General features: G+C 40.6%; 1 protein-coding gene across 2 annotated transcripts in view; it reads left to right on the top strand.

Moving 5' to 3' along the window:
- DMGDH (dimethylglycine dehydrogenase) overlaps window positions 1-27,000 on the top strand; it is a 75,363-nt gene that overhangs the window by 4,668 nt on the left and 43,695 nt on the right. For both annotated transcript variants that reach the window (XM_021084481.1, XM_021084480.1), the window contains exons 3-7: window positions 3,128-3,226; window positions 5,309-5,473; window positions 10,914-11,118; window positions 18,659-18,907; window positions 21,535-21,733. In XM_021084481.1, the coding sequence (XP_020940140.1) occupies window positions 3,128-3,226; window positions 5,309-5,473; window positions 10,914-11,118; window positions 18,659-18,907; window positions 21,535-21,733 (917 nt within the window). The remainder of the gene's footprint in view (window positions 1-3,127; window positions 3,227-5,308; window positions 5,474-10,913; window positions 11,119-18,658; window positions 18,908-21,534; window positions 21,734-27,000) is intronic.

Below are 27,000 nucleotides of genomic sequence, written 5' to 3'. Positions count from 1 at the left end.
CAGCTGCTGGCTTACATCACAGCCACAGCAACGCGGTATCTGAGCTGTGTCTTTGACCTACACCACAGCTCACGGCAATGCCTTATCCTTAACCCACTGAGCGAGGCCAGGAATCGAACCCGAGTCCTCACGGTTCCTGGTTGGATTTGTTTCCACTGCATCACGTTGGGAACGCCTACAACACAGTATTATTAGCTATAGTCACCATGCTGTACATTCCATCCCCAGAACTTATTTATCTTATAGTTAAAAGTTTGTGCCTTTTGACCCCTTTTACCATTTCGCCCACCTTCCAGCCCCTAGAACCATTAGTCTGTTCTCTGAATCTGTGAGTTTCGTTGTTTTGTGTGTTTGTTTATAAGATTCCATATATAAATGAGATTATATTGGTATTAGGTATTTATCTTTCTTTGTCTTATTTCATTTAGTACAATGCTGTCAAATGATAACGTTTTCTTTTTTTTATGGCTGACTAATATTCCGTTCTGTAGCTTTCATATTTTCTTTAGCCATTCCTTTTTAACACAGAGACATATTGGAGCAGGTATGAGAATGTGGAAGGTTGGGGAGCCAGCTGAAGGGGCAGACTGTAAAAATAAAGGCAGCCTCACTGAACATGTTCTCAAGGTTAATCATTTCTAGAGCATGCAGAAATCAGATGCTTTGGGGAAGAAGGCATGGCTTGCAGTGTAACTATTCAAAATGGAGTCACAAGTCCAAAAATCTTGAGGTTTTGCTATATTTTAATGAGACTGCTTTGTCAGCACCCGATGCTACTAGATAGAGAACATTCCTTTTTTTTTTTTTTTGGTTATTTTTGTTTTTTTAGGTCCTCACTGGCGGCATATGGAAATTCCCAGGCTAGGGCTTGGATCAGAGCTGCAGCTGCTAGCCTACACCATAGTCACAGCAACACTGGATCCAAACTGCATCTGCAGCCTACACCACAGCTCAGGGCAACATAGGATCGTTTAACCCACTGAGCAAGGCTAGGGTCGAACTCTTGTCCTCATGGACGCTAGTTGGATTCATTACTGCTGAGCCACAAGGAGAAATCCCCAGAACATTTCTTGTAGGTTGGAGGGAGAGAGGAGAGGATGGAGCAAGAAGCAGAGGCTGCCTGGCGATGGTGCCAAAGTGGATGTTTTGGAGGGCTGAGGATTAAAGATGCAAGATGATCCATGTGGTGTGTAGGAACACAATGCTAGAACTTTATGTATTTATTTTTAATCTAAAAATATAAGAAAGAACGAAATTAAGCTTTACTAATCTTTATAAATAGCTTTCACCTTTGATGGGGGTGACATATTGCATGTGATTCCAAGGTTGACGGGAGACGCTGGCGCTCTGCCATGGGGGCGGCCCCATTCTTTCTTTTGTATTGGGTCTCTCCTGACCTATGACAGATCACATGCTATAGGATATCAACATTGTGATGGATTTTATAGAAACAGGGCTTTAAATAATAGTATTTGTGAAGAAAGGGAGAGGGAAAGACCTTGAGAGTGTCGTACTACCTGGAGATTTGTTGATGGTCCCGTAACAATAATTAGAAGAGTGGTGAAACTTAGAGTGTTTCTTTTACAGAAAGACGAGTGTCTCCAGTTTGGTGATCTTCATAGTGATGGAAATGGCTACCAGTCATTTCTACACAGTAGATCCCTATAAAATAGTAGATTCAGGCTCTCCCTTCAAAGTACAGGTGAGGCTTACAATAAGTGAGTAATAACTAATTTGTACAAAATCATCCTGTTGGAAAGAAAGTATTTTGAGAAGGGGTATTTGGAAATGTTGGTATCGTTATGAGAGTTTTCTGGCCAAAATGATATGTATCACCTAGAAAACTGCTCATATATGCAAGAGAAAAATTTAAATTTAAACCAATTTAATAAGTTCATTTTTTTTTGAGTCCACATGTAAGTGATATCATGTGATATTAATGGGGGTGTCTTTGAGTTCACTGGGTTCAGGAGAAACAGATGCTCACAGTGACCATAGAAGAACCTGATAAATGCTCCTGGACAGATTTTATTTTAAACGGATTTTGTTCAGATGAGCTTTCCAGGATAAATTAGCCGCAGAATGGGGCCTCAGACAATTAATTGAGAGAACCCACTTCATATCATTGCTTAAAATATAACACGCCATCTGCCAGAGTTGATAAAAGGGGTTTGGGTGTGCAATATTTAGACATGTTCCTGAGTATGATTATTCAATATTTATTTGGAAATATTTGTGGGGTTCCATCTATGTGCTCATTCGTCACACTGGTTAAGCTGCAGTGAATCTCTGTTCACCAACTCACCAGGCTCTAATTCCCAGGAATTTTCCAATTCTTGAATTTTAGAAATTTCAAGAAAGGGAACAAGAGGGCTGCTCCATTCCAGGTAATGGTGGGAATTGGGACAAGGAAAACTTTGCTTGTTCATATAGTCCTTCTCCTTAAGGGAACACATGTGTTTCTCTGGTTTAGGTCCATGTTGTATTGACCCCTCAACCCCATGTTCTTCCCAATAGCATATAGTCCCTCCTTTTTTTTTTTTTTTTTTTTTTTTTTGTCTTTTTAGGGCCACCCCTGCAGCATATGGAGGTTCCCAGGCTAGGGGTCAAATCAGAGCTGTAGCCACTGGCCTACATCGTAGCCACTGGCCTACCTCACAGCCACAGCAACACGGGATCTGAGCTGCGTCTGCGACCTACACCACATCCTATGGCAACACCAGATCCTTAACCCACTGAGGGAGGCCAGGGATTGAACCGGGGTCCTCATGGATGCTAGTCAGATTGTTTCTGCTTAGCCATGATGGGAACTCCCAATAGCATATATTCCTAAACTCTCTAAGTTATCCCATTTCTGAATCTGCCACCAACCCCTTCCCTGATAACTTTTAGAGACTTAAAAAATATGTTTGTTGGCTGGCTCTCAACATTATTTATATGGATTCTTAAAACTGTCAGGAGCCTTACGGGTGTTCACATCGGTGCTGATATGTTTTCATCCCGAAGGACTGGCTGGTACTTCTTAGTTTCTTGCCAGCAGCAGATGACTTCTTCACAGATAAACTATCAACATTTTGAGAATGTTAAATTTTTTTGTTTGGTATTTCCTTTCCTCCTCACTTTGAAGGCAGGTCTAACAACTTACTTTCATCCTGGAATAAACCTGAAGAAAATCCATTATGATAGCATCAAACTTTATGAGAAACTGGAAGAAGAAACTGGACAGGTAAACGCATTTAAGGTGAAATGTCTTTAAAGTCAGTTTCTCAGAGATACGTGAGATTTCTGAAGGATTTTGGTATCATCACATATCACTGTGTGTACTGACATCATGGCACGTGAAGTGTTGAATGTGGCAGAAGGTTCTGATGAGAGTTTAAGATGAGAACCTCTAGAGCTTGCTTTCCAATCAGTTTAATTTCTTTCTTTCTTTCTTTCTTTCTTTCTTTCTTTCTTTCTTTCTTTCTTTCTTTCTTTCTTTCTTTCTTTCTCTTTTTCTTTTGTCTTTTTAAGGGCCATACCTGCAGCACATGAAGGTTCCCAGGCTAGGGGTCGAATCAGAGCTGTAGCTGCTGGCCTATGTCACAGCCACAACAATGCCAGATCTGAGCCATGTCTGTGGCCTACACCACAGCTCATGGCAATGCTGGATCCTTAACCCACTGAGCGAGGCCAGGGATTGAACCTCCTGGATGCTAGTCAGATTCGTTTCTGCTGAGCCACGATGGGAACTCCTTTTTTTTTTCCCCATCGGTTTAATTTCTTGAATAGTATTGCCTGCTCCTCTTGATTTTTGAAATGAAAAAGAATAAAAAACAGCTTTCAAAGACATCTTTAGTCTCTATCTAGCTCTATCTAGAAATTAAGAAATCAGAGCCTTTCAGCACTGGATTGCAAAGGATCTGACCACTGCACATGCCAGACGGTCACATGGCTTTAAAAAATACATCACTAAAGTCCCCTCACTTCTATTTTTCTCTCTTCTCGTTTGTAGTCATGGCCTCAAAGTAAAGTGGCAGGCAAAGGGTACTCGTATACTAAGTCTGCAGTCTCCTTAACTGTTTCATGCTATTTCCCCCTTGCCTAAAACCATCACATGGCTCCCCAGGGTCTATCGGACAAAAGCCAGAGAGGAAGGGCCTTTGTCACTAAGCCTGCCTTTCCAGCATTTTCTCTTGCAACTCTTTACTGTGCTCAGATGCTTCAGCTATTTTTAATTACCTACAGCTCTAGAACGTACTGGCCTCTCTGCCCGAGACAACATTTCCTCTGGTCCCCATGTCACCAACCATCCTCCACCCTTCCTGGGGGCTGTCCCCTTTGAGAAGCCATCCTTGACTTCACCCAGCAGTCAGGAGGAGCCGAGGGCTCTTGTTTCCAAGAACACGTGTGCACACCCTCTAAAAACAACAATCTCTCCCAGTTGGCCTGTTGCTTTACTGGTTGGTCTCCCACAGAGCTGTTGAGCAATCTGAGCACAAGGACTTCATCTTTGTTCCCTGTCACTCAGGACCTCGCTGAATGCTTGGCCAACGGAAGGATCTCAACAAATGCCAAGTGAATGTTTATTCCAATTTACACTTAATCTCCTCAGTGCAACACTCCGATTCTGCATGTTCCCTCCTCAAATCCCCTTCCCTCCTTCTTTCCTCTTTCTCTCTCCGTCTTTGTTTCTTTTCTTTCTTTCTCTCTTTCTTCCTTCCTCCTTCCCTGTACTTTTGTTTGTTTGTTTGTTTGTTTGTTTCTTCCTTCCTTCCTTCCTTCTTTCTTTCTTACTCTGAGCCATATGGAGCTCCTCGGCCAGGAATCAGATCACAGATGCAGTTGTGACCTACACTGCAGCTGTGGCAACGCTGGATCCTTAACCCACTGTGCCAGGCCAGGGATCAAATCTGCGTCCCAGTGCTCCAGAGACACCACCAATCCTGTTGCACCACACCAGGAACTCCTTCCCTTTTTTTTTTTTTCCTTCCGCATCATTTTCTTTCCCTCTGTTCATGAACACTAGCTCCTAAGAGGAGCTATGCTTTTAGCTGTGTGTCTTTACCCGTGGACTGTAAGCCTGTCTTCACCTCTCTTGTTCACATCTCTGGGATTTACATAGTGCCTGGCCCAGAGGAGACACTTAGTACATAGTTGCAGAATGAATATCTTTTTGTATGATGCACATATGCTATATGGTTATTACTTGCACTGCATGGTAAACCTCTTTCTTGCACACCTGCATTTTCATTGTGCTGGAGGAGAACCATGTTTGAGTGCTAAATAATGATTTCTTTACGAGTTTTTATTGGCATTGTTGTCACAGGTCGTGGGATTCCATCAGCCAGGGAGTATCAGAATTGCTACAACTCCTGTAAGGGTAGACGAATTTAAATATCAAATGACTCGGACTGGCTGGCATGCGACAGAACAGTATATTATTGGACCTGAAAAAATTCAAGAGATGTTCCCTTTACTCAACATGAATAAGGTATTTCTCTTAAGGGCATTTTTACCATTTGTTGACTTTAACTAAGTTTAGAAAATGTTACTTTAGAAAGTTAATGAAAAACAGAAAAACTTTGTACACATATATTGAATGGCAAAATCAGATGATTAATGCTGGAATTGGGGTAAATTGCAAGGTAGCCTCTTATGCATGCTAAATAAAGTGCAAGCAGTGAAAACCCTTATTAGCTCTCTACCTATGACAACTGAGGAGACACTTTCAATACCTCTTTACTACTGTGCCCCCCAGATCTAGGGGTTTCCATAGATAAACCTTCTGTTTGAGAAATGCAGAGAAAACAATAATCTGGTGTATAAATGTGTATGTAGAAAGGCTATGTTATTTTCATGACTTTCCTTACAAATCAAAGGTAGAAGTAAATGCTGTATTGCTACATAAATACCACCTAACTCATGGCTATACTACCCTGACAGGCTCTGTGCCAGGTATTAATCTTGTATTCACCAAATTTGGCTGAAAGAAATCCACGTGGGAATCTAGTGTCTTTTTGCTGGGTGATAATCCCATTTGAATAATAATAGTACCTAGTACTACACTACCCCACACTACAGCACACGCTTATGTACTAAGCCCTTCACATGCATAATCTCATTTAGTCTTCACAATAATAATCAAAAGTACATGTCTTACGAAACAGGAAACTGCAGCTTAGATAGTTTACATAGCGGCCTCAAGCTCATCCAGCTAGAAAGAGCTGGAGCAGAGATTCGAACCCAAGCTTTCGGGCTCCTTTGTACAAACTACCTCACGGGTACCAGGTGGGGCTGTTCAGGGGAGCAGAGGCTTGTGTTTCTCCCTGGCGAGTGTCTCTGATCCCTTAGGGTTCACAGCATCCATCTGGGATTTGGAGTTGTTTGCCTCTATGGGTCTTTAACAGGCTGCTGGCACATCCTTGTCTGTAGTTCTGTGTGATGCCAGTGTGGAGGCAGATTGGTGCTGTGTTGCATAGTCTGCACTGAAATTCTGCCACGATTACTAGGAAGCACATTCTTTAATCTGTTTTTATGTTGATCTTGGAATGCTTTCATGGAAGTCTCCACCATCACAGGCTTTCTGTCAAGTACATTAGGCAGTGAAAATAGATGGGAAGAGTCTTCTCTGGATCTGGACAGGGTACCAAATCAAATAGATACAGGGTCACTGCATGAGAACATATCCATTCTAAAACACCCACGTGATGTTTAGAAGTCCACAGTAATACAAATTCCATTACAAATCAAAAACCTCTTACGTTAAACCTATAACAAGAGGTTGGATTAGTAATCCAAAACTTCCTGCAGAGAAAAGCTGGGGCCCAGATGGCTTTATTGGTGAATTCTACCAGACACTTAAAGAAGAATTAATGCACTTTTCACAAACTCTTCCAAAAATAGAAGTGAATCCTTCCTAACTTATTCTACGAGGCCAGAATATATCGCTGTAATACTGAAACCAGACAAAGAAGAAAAGCAAACCCTGGGAGTTCCTGTCGTGGCACAGTGGAAATAAATCTGACTAGTATTGAGGATGTGGGTTTGATCCCTGGCCTTGTTTAGCGGGTCGAGGATCCAGCATTGCTATGACCTGTGCTGTAGCTTGCAGACATTGCTCAGATCTCATGTTGCTGTGGCTGTGGCATGGGCCAGCAGCTGCAGCTCCAATTTGATCCCTAGCCTGGGAACTTCCATATGCCACAGGTGCAGCCCTAAAATGCAAAAAACAAACAAACAAACAAAAATAAAAGCAAGACCTGGGTCTCTTATGAATATTGATGCAAAACTCCTCAACAAAATACTAACAGACTGAATTCAGCAACATATGAAAAGGATTATTTAGCATAACCAAGTGGAATTTATCCTGGCTATGCAGGGTTAGTTTAACATCTAAAAATCAGAGTTCCTGTTGTGGTGCAGCAGAAATGAATCCGACTAGGAGCCACGCAGGTTCAATCCCTGGCTTCGCTCAGTGGGTTAAGGATCTGGCATTGCTGTGAGCTGTGGTGTAGGTCACAGACGCAGCTCGGATCTGATGTTGCTGTGGCTGTGGTGTAGGCTGGCTGGTGCAGCTCAGATTAGACCCTTAGCCTGGGAACCTCCATATGCCGTGGGTGCGGCCCTCAAAAGACAAAAGACAAAAAAAAAAAAAAAAAAAAATCTAAAAACCAATCAATGTGATACATTCCACAAATAGAAAAAAATGATAAAATATATGATCATCTCAATAGATGCAGAGAGAAGATTTGACAAAAGCCTCTTGCCCGTACTTAGTGCTTAAAAGATTTTTGTCGAATGGCTGAGACCTGGCTAGACTCTTTCAGGGCTCACTCCTTGTTTCATCTGATTTGATTCTTCTTTGTTTCCCCCACAGTGCCTAGCCTCAAGCCCTAGCACAAAGTAAGTGTTTAAGAACTAGTTGTTGAATGACTGAATCAGGCATACATTTTCGTGACACCAGGTATATATATATATATTAACATATGACTTTGTTAATGGTACTAAACAATTTAAGATAAATAATTGATCCATTAGAAGAAATAAAAGGTATCCAAATTGGAAGAGAAGAGGTAAAATTGTCACTCTCTGCAGATGACATGATACTTAAGGACTCCACCGAAAAACTACTTGAACTGACAATGAATTCAGCAAAGTAGCAGGATATAAGATTAACATTCAGAAATTGGTTGTATTTCTGTATACTAACAATGAAGTATTAGAAAAGGAATATAAAAATACAATACCTTTTAAAATCACACCCACAAAAATCAAATACCTAGGAATAAACCTGACCAAGAAGGTGAAAGGCTTATATGCTGAGAACTGTAAAACATTAATCGAGGAAATTAAAGAGGAGTAAAAGAAATGGAAAGATATTCCATGCTCCTGGATTGGAAGAATCAACATGGTTCAAGTGGCCATACCACCCAAAGGAATCTACAGATTCAGTGTGATCCTATCAGTTCAGTGTGATCGCTATCAAATTACCCATGACAGTTTTTCACAGAACTAGAACAAACAATCCCAAAATTTATATGGAACCATTAAAAGACCCAGAATTGCTAAAACAATCTTAAGGGGAAAAAAAAAACCAAGTAGGAGGCATAACTCTCCCAGATTTCAGATAATATGACAAAGCTATACCAATCAAGACAGTGTGGTACCAGTACCAAAACAGACATACAGGCCAGTGGAACAGAATGCAGAACCCAGAAATAAACCCAGACACCTACGGTCAATTAATTTTGGACAAAGGAGGCAAGAACATAAAATGGGAAAAAGACAGTCTTTTCAGCCAGCAGTGCTGGGAAAACTGGACAGCTACATGGAAATCAATGAAACGAGAACACACCCTCACACCATGCACAAAAATAAACTCAAAATGGCTGAAAGACCTAAACATAAGGCAAGATACCATCAAACTCCTAGAAAAGAGCATAGGCAGAACATTATCTGACATCAACCATACAAATTTCTTAGGTCAGTCTCCCAAGGAAACAGAAAGAAAAACAAAAATAAACCAATGGGACCTAATTAGACTTACAAGCTTTTGCACAGCCAAGGAAACCATAAAAACAAATAAGGCAACAAAAAGACAAACTATGGAATGGGAGAAAAAGGTTTCAAATGGTGCAGCTGACAAGGGCTTAGTCTCTAAAATACACAAACAACTTAGACAACTCAACAACAAAAAAACCAACAACCCAATTGAAAAATGGGCAGAAGCCCTGAATAGACATATCTCCAAAGAAGATATATAGGCACATGAGAAAATGCTCAACATCACTGATTATTAGGGACAAAAAAGAAGGGACAAAGAGGATATGCTGGTTAAATTTTTAAATGGTTCCTGGAATCTGCAGATCAAAACTATTATGAGATACTACCTCACAGCAATCAGAAGGGCCATCATTAACACGTAAATAAATAACAAATGCTGGAGAGGGAGTGGAGAAAAGGGAACCCCCCTACACTGTTGCTGGGGTGTAAATTGGTACAACCACTATGGAAAACAGTATGGAGGTACCTCAGAAAACTAAATATAGAACCACCATAAGACCCAGCAATCCTACTCGTGGGCATATATCCACACAAAACTTTCGTTGACAAAGAGGCATGCACCCCTATGTTCATAGCAGTACTATTCACAATAGCCAGGACATGGAAACAACCTAAATGTCCGTTGACAGATGAATGGATTAAGAAGATGCAGTACATGTACACACTGGAATACTACTCAGCCATAAACAGAACAAAATAATGCCATTTGTAGCAACATGGATGGAACTGGAGACTCTCATACTAAGTGAAGTAAGTAAGAAAGAAAAAGACAAACACCATATGATATCACTTATATCTGGAATCTAATACACGGCACAAATGAATCTTTCTACAGAAAAGAAACAAACTCATGGACTTGGAGAATAGCCTTGTGGTTGCTGAGAAGAAGGAGGGAGTGGGATGGACTGGGAGTTTGGGATTAGTAGATGCAAACTATTGCATTTGGAGTGAATAAGCAATGAGATCCTGATGTATAGCATAGGGAACTATATCTAGTCACTTGTGATGGAACAGGTGAGAAAAAGAATGTGTGTTTGTGTGAGTATGTATATGTATGTATGTATGACTGGGTGGCTTTGCTGTACAGTAAAAGTTGACAGAACAATGTAAATCAGCTATAATAGAAAAAACAAAAACCTAAAAATAAACACATAAATAATTGATCAATTAGTATTAGATATGATTTCAAGTGTCAGAAACCAAAGTAATAGTGCTTAAACAAGATAGAAGTTTGTTTATCTGTCATTTAGACAACCCAGGGCTTGAATGGTGGCTCTTTTCCACCCAGTCACCTTCTGGATCATTGTTCTGTCGTTTCTAGGGTGTAACTCTTTTGTACTTACTCCAAGTTGACACTAGAGCACCAGCCATCAGGTCCGCATTCCAGACAGGAGGGCAGAGGAAGGGACAAAAAAGAAGGGACAAAGAGGATATGCTGGTTAAATTTTTAAAATGGTTCCTGGAATCTGTCATATGACACTTTCATTTGCATTTCCTTGACCAGAACTCAATAAATAGTCTTAGCTACTAATAAGCTGCCAACTGTTTGAAAATCTTTGTTCTCAATGCTCCTAAATATAAATAAACATTTGGTTTCCACTGCTATTGGGAGAGGGGAAGATGGATTTTGAGACAACTGTCAGCCTCTATCAGATAGCCTGCCTACTTAATCCTCAGTGTGAGACCTGCCTAGGTCTGCACTTAAGTACAGGAAAAAAAAAAAAAAAAAAAAAAAAAGTGGAGATGGCTCGATCTGATGTCATGATGCATTTTTACAGTCCAATTTTACTAAACATTTGCTGGCAGGATATAATTAACTGTGAGTACATATGTTCATTTGACTATTGACTCTACTATGATTAATTTAGATTTTAGCTGGACTCTATAATCCTGGAGATGGTCACATTGATCCTTACTCTCTAACTATGGCCCTGGCTGCTGGGGCTAGGAAATACGGTGCCCTTCTAAAATATCCTGCCCCGGTGACGTCTTTGAAACCCAGGTCAGATGGAACATGGGATGTTGAAACTCCGCAGGGATCTATGCGAGCAAATAGGATTGTGAATGCTGCAGGTAAGCCTCATACGTATATATTTTTTAAATAGCGGGTTATTGTGAAGGGACAGAGAAATAAGGTATTCAGCCATAAAGTAAATTTTTATCATATGAATATTGTTATGAAACACTGTGAAGCTCTCATGGTGAACATTTTGTCTGTTTCTTTTTTTCTTTCTTTTTTTTTTTTTTTTTTTTTTTGTCTTTTGTCCTTTTAGGGCCAAGCCCACAGCATGTGGAGGTTCCCAGGCTGGGGGTCGAATCAGATCTGTAGCTGCTGGCCTACACCAGAGCCACAGCAAGACCAGATCCAAGACCTGTCTGCGACCTACACCACAGGTCATGGTAATGCTGGATCCTTAACCCACTGAGCAAGGCCAGGGATCAAACCTGCAACCTCATGGTTCCTAGTCGGATTTGTTTCCACTGTGCAATGATGGGAACTCCCCATTTTGCCTGTTTCTAAGCTACAAAACTCTCCTCCCTGCCCCCATCCCTTTGCTCTCGAAGTGTGCGATGCAGCTCTGGTCTTGGTTATCCCCAGCAAGCTGGCATTCCTCTCCATGTTCCCTTTCACTCTGCTCCAGGCCGTGTTTTGCCAAATGCTGCTTCTTTTTCCTTCCTATGTTCACTCTTTCTTTATAATAATAACCAGAGTCTAATGCTCAAATTCATGACCATACTCATTGTTCTCACTTTGCTTTTTTAGAGCAGATTTGATCATGTGTGTTCTCTCTCATCCATTTTGATTACCAGGCTCTATTTAGACAACTTTTAACCCTTTTCCTTTCAGTACACTATTAAATCTGTTTTGTAATTTTCTTTTTAGGTGCTCTGTTGCAGTTTAGACTCACAGTAGCGAAGCCGAAAGGGATATTTGAGATAATCTCATTTCCCATATGCAGAGACCAAGGTCTGGAAAGGTTATGCTAATTGGCAAAGTGACAGTTATGTCAGAGTCAAGACTTGAACCTAGGTCTTTTTTTTTTTTTTTTGGTCAAACCCATGGCACATGGAAGTCCCTGGGCCAGGGATCAAATCTAAGCCTCAGCTGTGTCCTATACCACAGCTACGGCAATGCCAGGTCCTTAACCTACTACACCACAGTGGGAACTCCCAAACCTGGGTCTTTTGACTCTTGAGTTAACACACGTTCTATCAGGTCATTTGCCTATGAAGTCATTTTCAAATGTCACACGTAAGAAATAAATTTTCGTGCAAATGAAAATGTTTTCAGAGTTTAAACTGGGCTAATAATTTATATTGACCTGTGGTTTATAATGGTTAATTAAAAACCTAAAATAAGCATGAGATAGTTACTGATTTTCTCGTGGTCTGCTCTCTGAGTCATTGCTTAAATTCAGAAAATGAAAACAGTCTTGATTATTTATCAGATCAGATGGTATGCCACGAGGACATGCCAGAAACAAGTAATGTTAAGATCCTTTCCTCTAGATTGTAATGTCTGGTTGATGTTATTTCTTACCCAAAACATTTTTAGTGGCCCTGTAAAAAGTCATGTCTTCAGTATTTCAGAGTTTAAGTTAGTATTTCTGAATCTTTCTAATCCATGCCCCCCATTTGAAAAGCATAAACATCTCAGTCATTCTTTGACATCATCTGAAATTGAAAATAATGTAAAATGACTTGCGTAAAAAATAAAAGTAAAGGCATAAAATAGTGCTTTCTTTTTGAACTTCACTTGTCCCACCACAAGGAAACCCCCACTGGATACTCCCCATCTCCTATTGTCCTTGGACACCCCCGTCTAAATTCTGCTAGAAGATCTAAAGCAATGAAATCATTCATCCCTTTTTTCCCCAAGTAGCAAGAATTCTTTGTAATCTTGCAACTTTCTTTATGGTCTCATGAATTCATTACAAAACATTATAAACATTATAAAAACATTTGACTATTTTCATAGTAATAGTACATACTAAACAAACATGCTTTGACTTTATATCCGGCACCCATGGCAGACATTGCTAATTGATCACTGCACTCGTTTCAGAGAGCATTAGACAAATCCTACTATTTTTCTTAACACAGTGTTTCAGGCAGCTGCACACTCGCAACTGATATTTTGAAAAATAACACAGAAAATCTTAATTTAACACGTTTATCTATTGTTTTCCTTAAATGAATAGATATTTGCATAATTCATTGCCATTAGTAATTTTTTTGTAAAGTACAGTCTGTGAGGAATAAGAAAAAGAATCATTCCCAAAGAGATCTGACCTAAACCCAGGACATTGGTTACCAGATGAAGTACTCTGTGCAGCTGTGCAGTCTTGTGGGGTGATCAGGGCAGAGGAGGACAATGGCAGAATGTTTTCCTTTATTCTTGGCTCCTGATGCCTTTAACTCAGGCACATTTGAGTTCCCATCCTCAGGTCTCTGTAACACCAGACAACGAATTGTTCAAAGGTGCATGCAGAACTATGCCATCTCAATTCTCCATTATTTATCTCATTCAAATCACATCTCTGGCCCACATCTTTCCTATCCCCCACCCACTAATTTTTCTCCTCTTTTTTTCCCCACTGGACATAAGTTATCAGAGAAAATCTAACTGATCACATCTTAGTGGTCCACGGAAGGCGAAGACGAGTGTGTGTTTCATTATTTATAAGTCAGTTTTCAAAAGCAATTTTAAGTATAGACATTCTGCCAAAAATTAAGCCTCAGTAATTGGGGGTGAAGTTTTGGATGTGTCCCCTTCTAGACTTAAAGCTAACAAAGATTAATTTTATGAATAAAAGTAACCATCTGCAGAAGGCATTATTGCTAACATGATTTGCAATGTGTGTCTGTTGTTTAGAATGTGCATCTGAGAGTTCCCATTGTGGCTCAGTGGGTTAAGAACCTGACTAGTATCCATGAGAATGTGGGTTTGATCCCTGGCTTTGCTCATAGGGTTAAGGGTCCAGCATTGCCACAAGCTGCAGCGTAGGTCGCAGATGCAGCTCAGATCCCACGTTGCTATGGCTGTGGCGTAGGCAGGCAAGCTGCAGCACCGATTTGACCCCTGGCCTGGGAACTTCCATGTGCTGTGGGTGCGGCCCTAAAAAGAAAAGAAAAATTAAAAAAGAATGTGTGTCTAATGGGATGTTTCCCAGAGTTACTCAGTGAGACCTGGATATTGCATGAATTCACTTGAGGCCCTCAGGCAGCTCTGTAACATAATTAAAGTACCAAGGATATAAAGTTGAAAATATAACCAAAATGTAAAAGATGTAAAGGCCATTGTTATCTACTTGAGTGTACCATAACCTGCTAAAAGTTTTTTACATGGAGTCATAAAAAGTTTTTTACATGGCTGCTGAGTTGCTAGGAGATCCATGAAAAGGGAAGCCTAAAAATAAAAATATGGGAGTTTCCATCGTGGCTCATCAGGTTAAGAAACTGACATAGTGTCCATGAGGATGCAGGCTTGATCCCTGGTCTTGCTCAGTGTGTTAAAGATCCAGCATTGCCAAAAGCCGCCGTGTAGGTCACAGATGCCGCTTGGATCTGGCATTGCTGTGGTGGGGGGGTAGGCCTGTACCTGCAGCTTTGATTCGACCCCTAGCTCCAGAGACTTCTTTATGTCACAGGTGTGGCATGAAAAAAAAAAAGTAAAAATGTGTCAGTTTGCTCATGCGTCTCCAACACTGTCCAGGGCAGTGGGCTTCCCTTGACCAGAGACACATTATTGCCAATGATGTGACCTGGGCAAATTACTCATGTGCACAGTGAAGGTAATAATTCCTATCTCAACAAGTTATTATGATCAGCAAATGAGCTAATATTGTAAAGTACCCAGAAATGGCTTCCCAGAGAGAAAGCACTAAACAAATTTATACTAATGATAATAATTTTTATGATTATTATAATTATTTCTTTACAAGCTTATGCCCTGGTCTGGGAAACACTAGCCTCAGGTTCCCATGGCTTCTTGGTTTATCGGCCTTAAGATTCTCCAACTCCTTTCACTTGTTCTGCAGACATCCAGCACCCATTCTGCTGGTAAACAGGCTTCCCACAGAGCTTGGTTCTCAAGCTAGGTGCAAGAGTCACTGAGGAAACTTCCCAGGAAGTCTGGCTGGGAAACTCTCTTTTAAACAAGTACCGTCCTATCTGTACCAGAGAGTCTGTAGAATATGTTTTAAGAAACACTGCTTTCCAGGTGTTCCTACAGGAGAGAGAATGTAGGAAACTCATTCTTGAGCAAGCAGTGCTAAGGAAGAGCTTCTTTTTATTTATTTTTTATTTTTTTATTTTTTATTTTATTTTTTTTGTCTTTTTGCCTTTTCTTGGGCCGCTCAGTGGCATATGGAGGTTCCCAGGCTAGGGGTCCAATCGGAGCTGTAGCCACCAGCCTACGCCAGAGTCACAGCAACACGGGATACGCCAGAGTCACAGCAACACGGGATCTGAGCCATGTCTGAGACCTACACCACAGCTCACAGCAACACCAGATCCTTAACCCACTGAGCAAGAGCAGGGATCGAACCTGCAACCTCATGGTTCCTAGTCAGATTCGTTTACCACTGCACCACGCTGGGAACTCCAGGAAGAGCTTCTGACACTGCTGACCTCTCGATGTGCAATAGGTGAACTTGCCTTTACTGTGCTTTAAACACAGCTTCACTCTATCTTCCTTCGACCTCATACTTCAGGGCAGCTCAGGGGCATGGGCGGGAGCGATTTATTACCATGTAAGCTTTTTCTTTGCACGGCCATTGCATGTTTCTCTCCACCTCATTTCCAGTTGACTCATTAAGCCCGAGATAACCTTGTAAGCTTTCCTTAAGACTTTTCCTAATATGGTAAAGCAGAACGGTGATTGGATCATGCCAACATAAAGCCTAGTGTTCAGCCAAAAAAGAATTGCTTCATTTCCTGGTACTTTGCGTCAGAGAGTGTCACTATATAAACCATCATTGTCACTGTATAAACCAGCTAGTAGAAGTTGTCCACGAATCTGCACCCTTCATCTTAACTCCATTTCTAATCACAGCATTTTTAAAAATGGAAAAGCCATTTCCTATGATCATTTCTCCTGTCTCTTATCTTCACTCTTTTTTAGGGGTAATGTAGATTACAGAGGATTCCTCCACATTTGAACTTGGTTGGTGGGTGCTCTAGTGAGGGTTGAAGCTGTGGACTGAAAAACAGGCACCACATGAGAGTTGTGAGTTAAGCTTTATTTGGGGCACAATGGAGGCAGCATTTCAAATAGCTTTGAGAAACTCCTCCAAAGAGGAAGGGGCAAGGTCAGTGTATTACATGATTTTGGTGAAGAGGGAGGTACATGCCGTCAAGCACCCATTTTTACATAAGGTTGCTGCTAGCCACAGGGAGCAGATGTCACATGAAGGCGTTTGGTGCTTTTCTAGATTTGAAGACATGCAAGAATTGGGCTCATAAAATCTTCTCCTGAAAATATCTAACTATGTGAAGCCCTGTCCTGGGCAAAGTGTAACCCTGGAAAGATTTAGTTTAATTTGATTGACGTTTAGAGGAAGAGAATGCCAACAGATCCTACCACCATAGGGGAAAACAGTGTAGAGCTTGCTATGAGGTTTGGCGCAATATAGTTATATGGTAAGTTATGTAAACATTTCCTCTTTATTTTAATGGTGAAGGGCATTAATAAGCAAGCAGTTAGGCTCAGAAATTTATAAATGTTTAAGTAGGACAGAATTTATTTTCTTCAATTTATGTTTTCAATCAAAAACAGGTATTTTAAGGATACTGAGGTGGGATGAATTGCTAGGCTAAGTATTTTGGATTTTTATACTTTGAAACTGCTCCAGTGCATATAACTAGAATATGTGGCTTTACTGTATTTCCCCACAAAGTGTTGACATTGGTAATTCACAGCTTCCTACCAGAAGGAATAAATTAAGTCTTTAAATTATTCAAAAACCAACAAATAGCTCTAATGCTCACAGGTAAGATTTTTGGTTTGCAAATGGGTACCTATTTCTGGGGCTGTTATCCAAGTCTGACCAACTTAATCATTAGGCCAAAGTGAAACAATAGAACCCACGAGGAATGTTTAGATGCCACATGAGAATATATAATAAGGGCTCCCAGATTCATAATTGATGATTTGTGTCTAGGTCTGAACTTCATCATATCAGAGCTTTCAGAACTCCTTATTAGATTGCAAACAAAAGCAGAAACCCAAATGGCTAAAAATTTAAGAGAATAGAACCTCTAAAGAAATAACTTAAGGAAGATTCCCAGATCATTTGAATAAGTATTCAAAATTATTATGAAACAAACAAGCAAATAGAAACCCCCCCCAATAATTCATTGATGGGTCAGGTGATCCTGTATCCCTGACACATGATTGTTTTCATCATTTTAGATTCTATTTTTTTATTATTCTTTTTTTCTTTTCTTCCTTCTTCCTTCCCTCCTTCCTTCCTTCTGCCCTTTCTTTCTTCCTTTCCTTTTCTTTCTTTCTTTTCTTCTTTCTTTCTCTCTTTCTTTTTATGGCCATGAAAGAAAGGCATATGGAAGTTCCTGGGCTAAGGGTCAAATCCGAGTTGCAGCTATGAGCGAGGGCAGCACCAGATTTGAGCTGCATCTGCAACCTACACCACAGCTTGCTGCAACACGGATACTTAACCCATCAATCAAGGCCAGGGATTGAACCAGCTTCCTCAGGATCCTACATCAGGTTCCTAACCTGATGAACCGCAAGAGGAACTCCCTTTTACTTTATTATTATTATTCTTTTATATTCGAAAATACCTTTATACAAGCGAAAGAGTCTTGGATTTTCAAAATAAGCTTTCTGTAGGAAGAAAACCAGTAAGATATGATCTTGGGTGTGGCCCTTTCTTGCTCTGGACTTTAGCTCCGCAACTGGGAAGAGAATCCAGGGTCCATTCAGCCACAGTTTATCTGGTTCATTGTTGCAAAGGGAAAAAAAATAACAATCATTCCCACCAATAAGGCAGTCCACTTGCACACTGTGAAGGGAGACACAGGTTGTGGGAACTGCCACCTATCTCTGAGCCTGTTCCCCTTTGCTGTGTCACCTCCCTCCTGCTCTGAACATCACGTGCCTCTGGCCATTGCAAGAAAGGACCTCACAAAACCTATTCAAACTAAACTTTTCAAATAATAGAGAAAAGATGCTATTTTCCCCAAGTCAGCTCTGTCCATTACTGTATTTTTTAAAATCAGCGTTTGTACATTGTATTGTTTATTTTTTTTCCTTCAAATAATTTGTTTTTGCTTATTTGCTTGTTTTTTTTTTGTTTGTTTGTTTGTTTTTTGCCCACCTTTGCTTATGGGCAAAATACCTTTTCTGGAATGCTGTTCCCTTAGATTACAGGTATCTTTCAAAACTTTGGAGTAGTGTAAAATATTGACCTCTCTTCTCCCATTCAATTTTGCAATGACCAAGAAACTTCAAGGTGCTATGACATTCTTTAGACTTTTCCATGTGTACTGAAGTCTTCTATTTTATTTTAATGTAAATTGCTATATGGATGGCAGTGGTGGCATGTTTTTATATGTGGTGGTGACATTCTTCAATGATTGTTTATTTCAGGATTTTGGGCTCGCGAAGTAGGTCAGATGATTGGATTAGAGCATCCTCTCATTCCAGTTCAGCATCAATACGTTGTCACGTCAACCATCCCTGAAGTGAAAGCTTTAAAGCGAGAACTTCCTGTGCTCCGAGACCTGGAAGGATCTTATTATCTCCGGCAGGAAAGGGATGGGCTTTTGTTCGGTCCATATGAAAGTCAGGAGAAAATGAAACTTCAGGACTCCTGGGTCACCAGCGGAGTCCCTCCAGGTGGGTTCAGCAAATAAAAGTGTGTGCAGGTCAGACACATATATTTTATCCTCTCTATGATTCTGGGCTGATTATAGAACAAGACACCATAATACTGCTAGACTTAAATACCTGGGACATTGGAAGTGAGAGATTTGAGGTAAATTCTGTTCTCATATCCCTTTGAACAATCACAGCAGGAAAGAAGGAAAGAGTTGGTGAAAAAGCTAAAAAAAAAAAAAAAAAGATGCTCCCTGCTGCTCTGGAAGGCCCCAGGTAATTTTTACCTACCAACACCAACCTTCTGCCCTCCCCTTTTTTCTTCACTCCCCTGCTTACTTGGTCTAGTTTCTGGAGTGGGATATAGCTGCTATTGGCCTTTGACCATAGGAAACACAACAGGTATTAGAGGTAGGAATCCAGCCTGTTAAAAATGAAAGTCTCCAAGTCTATAGCAGAGCAGGATAGCTTAGTACTGTGAACTGAAGCCCTTCCTTACTGAGTAAATGGGTATGGAAAGGCTTAAGCCTCTATACTGAGGCAGGAGGTACCACGCTTCTCTTTCAAGTTTTCTAAGGGAGAGAAGGACCTGTTTTTGTTTTGTTTTGTTTTTGCTTTTTAGGACCACATTAGAGGCATGTGGAAGTTCCCAGGCTAGGGGTCGAATCAGAGCTGCAGCTGCCATAGCCCACACCACAGCCACAGCAATGCAGGATCCAAGCCTCGTCTGCAGCCTACACCACAGCTCACGGCAATGCTGGATCCCTGACTGAGGATCCTCAAGAGAGGCCAGGGATCAAACCCGCACCTCATGGATCCTGGTCGGTTTTGTTAACCACTGAGCCACGAAGAGCACTCCTGTCTTTGTTGTTTATGAGAAAATTGTGCAGAGCCAGATGAAGGATTGGGTCACTTAAGGAGGTTTTACTCTGCAGAAGGAGAGAAAACATCATTGGGACACAAATATCACAGGAAATATAAAGAAATGGAGGGAGGAGATCCTGCTGTGGTGCCGCAGGTTAAGATCTGGTGTTGTCTCTTGCGTGGCTTGGGTCACTGCTGAAGGGCATGTTCAATCCCAGCCCCAGTGCCGTGGGTTAAGGATTCGGCATTGCCGCAGCTGTGGCATAGGTCAAAGCTGCAGCTGGATTAGATCCCTAGACTGGGAACTTCCATATACAGAAACAGCCAAAAAAAAAAAAAAAAAAAAAAAAAAAAAAAAAAAAAAAAAAAAAAAAAAAAAAAAAAAAAAAAAAAAAAAAAAAAAAAAAAAGAAAGAAAAAGAAAAAAGAAAGAAAGAGAGAGAGAGAAATGCAAGGAATTGTGCATATTTGTGTCTGTGGGGAATAGCTCTTGATCCCAGAGGGCTGATCTGCCACCTGGGAGCCTTCATCTCTGCTCATCCCCCATGCTGGCCGCTTCTCCTCCAAATAAAAGTTGAACCAATACTTCAATAATTCCAAGAAGGAGAATAATTGGAAGGAGAGCCAGATGGTTGGCTGGCCCTGGGCACCCACATGCCCGGCTCTAACCTGTAGGCCTCCCGGCCAGTGACCTGATGTGCAGTGCACAGGAAGAGCAAGCAGCTGGCCACTGGGCAGGAACATCACCAGTATTGGTGGAGACATTCCTTGAGCTTGCCGGTGGCCCTGCCTTCACCGAGATGATTGTGATCCAGGACCCTGACTCTTTTCACAGAACTCTAATCCTCAGATGTGCATGGGAGGTGGCTTGAGGAATGAGGCCTCCAAGCCTTTACTTCCCTGCCGAGTCTTAAAAGTGTCTAGAACCCCTCATCCGAGATCCGAGAGTCGTTTCCCACTTATCCCCAGTGTCCTGACATGATTTTGTAAACTCCCACTGGCCCTCACCTGGGAGGATGAAGCAGACTTTTACGGTTAATTGAAGGAGAAAAGGTCTCTCTTGACAAATCTGATTATTATTGTTTTTTTTTTTTCATTTTAAAAAATTGTATTGAAGTGTAGTTGATTTGCAATGTTGTATTAATTACTGCTGAACAGCAAAGTGATTCAATTACACATATACACATATCCATTCTTTTTTAGATTCTTTTCTCATCTTGGTTATTGCAGAATATTGAGTGATCTGACTAAATACTGGAAACTGCTAATATGCATACATTAAAATTTTCTATTAAAAAAGACTTTCATGATTTATTATTTCAAGAAATAACATTATTATTCTCAGAAAAAGAATGGTTACTCATCTATTTTTTTTTTTCTTTTGTCTTTTTAGGGCTGCACTCACAGCATATGGAAGTTCCCAAGCCAGGGGTTGAATCTAGTTATAACCTCAGGCCTACACCACAGCCCCAGCAATGCCGGACCCAAGCTTTGTCTGCAACCTACACCACAGCTCATGGCAACACTGGATCCTTAACCCAGTGAGCGAGGCCAGGTATCAAACCCACGTCCCCATGATTACTAGTCAGGTTTGTTACTGCTGAGCCACAGTAGGAACTCCTGGTTACTCCTCTGTTGATAGTGAGTTTCAAGTTGAGACTTAAAAAAGAAAGTACCTTCCTACTAGGGCCGTCTTGAAATGTGAGCTGACTTAGAGATTTAAATCACTTTGAGTACGTGTCAAGGCAGCTGTGGGATCCTGACCACAATGGCATGTCTTTCCAGGTTTCGGAAAGGAGCTCTTTGAGTCTGATCTAGACCGAATCATGGAACACGTGGAAGCTGCCATGGAAATGGTCCCTGTCTTGAAAAAGGCTGACATCATCAATATTGTCAATGGCCCTATCACCTATTCTCCTGACATTCTGCCTATGGTGGGGCCCCATCAGGGGGTCAGGAACTACTGGGTGGCTATAGGCTTTGGGTAAGTGGCTCCTTCATATAACATTTATTATAGAGGCATATATATATATATATATATTTTTTTTTTTTTTTGGTCTTTTTAGGGCCATATCTGTGACATATGGAGGTTTCCAGGCTAAGGATGGAATTGGAGCCGTAGCCACCCACCACAGCCACAGCCACAGCAGCACCAGATCCGAGCCGAATCTGTGACCTACACCACAGCTCATGGCAACACCAGATCCTTAACCCACTGACTGAGGCCAGGGCTCGATCCTATGTCCTCATGGATACTAGTCAGATTCATTTCCCCTGAGCTACAACAGGAACTCCGAGGCATGTATATTATTTTATTATTGTTTTTTTGGCTATACCTGTGGCGTGCAGAAGTTCCGGGGCCTGGGATGGAATCCATGCCACAGCAGTGACAACACCGGACTCTTAACCTGCTGCACCCCTGGGGAACTCCTAGTCATATATTTTCGATACGTGTTGTCCCATCATCTCAGGCCCAAAATACACAATGGGGAGAGGCAGAGTGTTCTCCCCCTTTCATGACCAATGAAAAGCAAGGAGTGAAAATTCCAGATTTTCAAAAAATCCAGTATAGGATTAAAAGGTTTATACACAGAAGGGCAATGATTTCCCGGAATTTTCTCTCTGTGTATTTCCTGCCATTTCCATTACTTGTGTCTCCTTTCATGCTGTGAATATTCAGATAGGTCAATTTGCCCCAGTTTTACAAGGATGTTCTCATAATACAGGCGACAAAGATAATTCATACTATCAAATGTATAATATATCTGATGAAGTTTTCACCGTAATTCATGTTTGTTCAGCATGATTTGTTTCTTTATGATTCCTTGGGTTGCTTCCTATTTAAGATTCCATTACCTATTTGATGTTTCATCTTGAATATTTGTCCCCATTAATTTGGTGAATATTAACATCAAGGCTACTTTACTGTCATATCACAGTTTCTAATATTCTAGTTTTCTTTCTCGTCATATTTGGCCATTTATTCAATTCACATTTGGTGATGGGCCAGCTTTGTGTGAAGTCTAGTGCTCAACACTGGGCTACAGCTGAGAACAAGGCAGTGAGTCTGACCTGGTTGGGATGCTGTTCTTACAACACAGAGAGGCCAGGCTTTGAACTAAGGAAGCAGCAGTGGGCACTGAGAGATAGGAGACAAAATTATTTAGTTTGTGGAGTTCCCACTGTGGTTCAGTGGGTTAAGAACCCTTATTAATTTTTTGAAAATGATGTGACTTTTAAGACAATCTTTTTGTTGTTGTTGTTGTTGTTGTTGTTGTATTTCTTGGGCCACTCCCGCGGCATATGGAGGTTCCCAGGCTAGGGGTCGAATCGGAGCTGTAGCCACCGGCCTACGCCACAGCCACAGCAACGCGGGATCTGAGCCGCGTCTGCAACCTACACCACAGCTCACGGCAACGCCGGATCGTTAACCCACTGAGCAAGGGCAGGGACCGAACCCGCAACCTCATGGTTCCTAGTCGGATTCGTTAACCACTGCGCCACAACAGGAACTCCCTAATCTTTTTTCTTGTCAATAATTACAATGAAATATTTGTAATGTGAACTTGGGAGGAAAAACACTTCATTAGGTGAAATTGTAAATAAATCAGTGGAAAACGGAAGATCAACAGAAGACTTCAGGAAACTGACAGTCTTTTTCTTCTTTTAGGGCTGCATGTGTGGCATATGTCCCAAGCTGGGGGTTGTCCCAAGCTTGTGTGCCAAGCTAGGGGTTGAATTGGAGCTGCAGCTGCTGGCCTACGCCACAGTCACCACAACTTATGATCCAAGCCGCATCTGTGACCTGTACCACAGCTCATGACGAGGTTGGATACTTAACCCACTGAGCAAGGCCCGGGATTGAACCTGCATCCTCATAGATACTAGTTGGGTTGATTACCCCTGAGCCACAACAGGAATTCCCAAATGACAGATTTTTTTTCAATGTAAAGCTGCCTGAAAATATTATACCATTTGAAACATAGGATTTGTTGATACCCCCTTTAAATGATCATGAAAAATTAAATAATGACCCCAAAGATATCCAGGTTAGCAAAAGGGAGTTTGCAGCTGTGATTGAGTTAAGACCCCTGAGATGCAGAAGGTTCTTCTGGATTAGCCTAGTGGACCCTAAATGTAATCACAAGTGTCCTTATAAAAAGAGGGCAGGAGTTCCCATTGCGGTCAGCAGGTTAAGAACCTGATATTGTCTCTGTGAGGATGTAGGTTCGATCCCTGGCCTTGCTCAGCGGGTTAAGGATCCCTTGTTGTTGTGGCCGTAGCGTAGCTCCAATTTGACCCCTGGCCCAGGAACTTCCATGTACCATAGGTATGGCTGTAAAGAGAAAAAAAAAATTATTTCGTTTTGGTGATCAGTTGCATAGGGAGAGACAAAATTAAGAAGATGGTGCTAAATTTATTCCTAAGCATTTTATTCTTTTTGATTCTGCAATCACTTTAATCACCAATTTATTGATTTAGTTAACAAGTATTTGTGGATCATTGATCATAAGCCATGTTATTTATCTGTGAACAAGCAGGAGTATCCGTGGCTTCATGATACTTATACTTCAGCAGAACACCTATTACTAAGGAAATTAGGAAGTGCTTCTTTAGAACACCAGTTTCTTATCACCTACAAATTGCATCTGCTTGCATGGGCTGATGTCAGACTCCTGCTCTGATTGCTCTGGGTAATTTTCCCAGATTGCAGACACTGCAAAGTGAGTGGAGACGATAACTGGTGGGAGTGGGCAAAGTGCCTCACTCTTTTTTACCCATTTGGTCTGACTTCCAAAGGCCTTCTTGTTATTTAAAAGTGGAGATTGCTAAGATATTTTTTTCCTGTTTAACCCCAGGTTTGTTTTGTTGTTGTTGTTTTGTTTTTGTTTTTGTTTTTTTTAATTATAGTTGATTTACAAATTGTGCCGGTTTCGGCTGTAGAGCAAAGTGACTCAGCAATACATGTGTAATGTTTTCCTTATATTCTACAATGGTCTACGCCAAGAGATTGGATAGAGTTCCCTGTGCTATACAGTAGGACCTTATTGTTTATCCTTTCTAAATAAGTCAGTTTGCATCTACTAATCCCAGATTCCCAGTCCATCCCACTCCTTCCCCATCCCTCTCCCCCCAGCAACCACAGGTCTGTTCTCTATGTCTATGAGTCGGTCTCTGTTTTGTAGATAGGCTCATTTATGCCATATTTTAGATTCCACACATAAGAGGTATAGGTTATTTGTCTTTCTCTTTCTGACTTACTTAGTATGAGAATCTCTAGTTGCATCCATGTGCTGCAAATGGCATTATTTTGTTCTTTTTTATGGCTGAGTAGTATTCCATTGTAAATATGTGTGTGTGGTGTGGTGTGTGTGTGTGTGTGTGTGTGTGTGTACATATACCTCTTCTTAATCCATTCATCTGTCGATGGACATTTAGATTGTTTCCATGTCTTGGCTAGTGTGAATAGTGCTCCTATAAACATAAGGGTGCTTATACCTTTTTTTGAGTTAGTTTTGTCCAGATATATGCCCAGGAGTGGGATCGCTGGGTCATATGGTAGTTCTATTTTTAGTTTTCTGAGGAATCTCCATATTGTTTTGTATAGTGGTTGTACCAATTTACATTCCCACCAACAGTGCAAGAGAGTTCCCTTTTCTCCACACTCTCTCCAGCATTTGTTATTTGTAGACTTATTAATGATGGCCATTCTGACTAGTGTGAGGTGTTACCTCATTGTAGTTTTGACTTGCACTCCTCTAATAGTTGGTGATGTTGAGCATCTTTTCATATGCCTACTGGCCATTCATGTGTCTTCTTTAGAGAAATGCATATTTAGGTTTCTGCCCATTTGTCAGTTGGTTGTTTGTTTTTTGTTGTTGTTGAATTGTATGAGTTGTTTGTATATTTTGGAGATTAAGCCCTTGTCACTTGCATTTGCAATTACAAATATTCTCAATTTTTTGAAAGAATATTTTCAATTGCAAATATTTTCTCCCATTCCTTAGGTTGTCTTTTCATTTTGTTTATGATTTTCTTTGCTATGCAAAACTTGTAAGTTTGATTAGGCCCCATTGGTTTATTTTTATTTTTATTTTATTACTTTGGAAGGCTGACCTAAGAAAATATTTGTACAGTTTATGTTAGATTTGCCTACATTCTCTTCTAGGAGTTTTATGGTGTCATGTCGTATATTTAAGTCTTTAAGCCATTTTGAGTTTATTTTTGTCCCTGGGTGACCGTGTGTTCTAGTTTCTTTGATTTACATGCAGCTGTCCAGTTTTCCCAGCACCCCTTACTAAAGAGACAATCTTTTTCCCATTTTATATTCTTATCTCCTTTGATGAAGATTAATTGACCATAGGTATACAGGTTTATTTCTAGGCTCTCTATTCTGTTCCACTGAGCCACATATCTGGTTTTGTACCAATACCACACTGTTTTGATTACTGTAGCTTTGTAGAATTATCTGAAATGTGGGAGAGTTATGCCCCCTACTTTTATTTGTTTATTTATTTATTTCCCCTTAAGATTGCTTTGGCAGTTCTGGGTCTTTTATATTTCTGAATGATTTTTTACAACATTTGCTCTAGTTCTGTGAAAAACGTCATGGGTAACTTGATAAAGATAACATAAAATCTGTAGATTACTTGGGTAATATGGCCATTTTAACTAAATTAATTCTTCCAGTCCAGGGTCATGGGATATCTTTCCATTCTTCTGAGTCCTCTTTAATTTCTTTTATTAATGTTTTACCCTTCTCAGTGTATACATCTTTCACCTCCTTGGTCAGGTTTATTTCTAGGCATTTTATTATTTTTTGGTATAATCTTAAAAGGCATTATTTTTTATATTCCTCTATAATATTTAATTGTAAGTACACAGAAATGCAACTGATTTCTGGATATTAATCTTGTCTCTTGCTACTTTGCTGAATTCATTGATCAGATCAAGTAGTTTTTGTGTGGAGTCCTTAGGGTTTTCTATTTATAATATCATGTCATCTGCATATAGTGACAATTTTACCTCTTCTCTTCCAATTTGGATACCTTTTATTTCTTCTTTTTTTCTGATTGCTGTGTGTAGGACTTCTAACACTATGTTGAATAAAAGTGGTGAGAGTGGGCATCCTTGCCTTTTCCAGAGTTTGGTAGGAAAACTTTCATCTTTTCTCCATTGAGTATAATTTGGCTGTGAGTGTTAAGATATTTCTTATACAACATGACAGAATGCTCACACTGGCTGCCCCTT

This window comes from Sus scrofa, chromosome 2, assembly GCF_000003025.6.
Source record: "Sus scrofa isolate TJ Tabasco breed Duroc chromosome 2, Sscrofa11.1, whole genome shotgun sequence".
NCBI classification, from domain to species: Eukaryota; Metazoa; Chordata; class Mammalia; order Artiodactyla; family Suidae; genus Sus; species Sus scrofa.
Note: the sequence above shows the minus strand (reverse complement) of the source record. Positions and strands in the feature narration are given on the sequence as shown.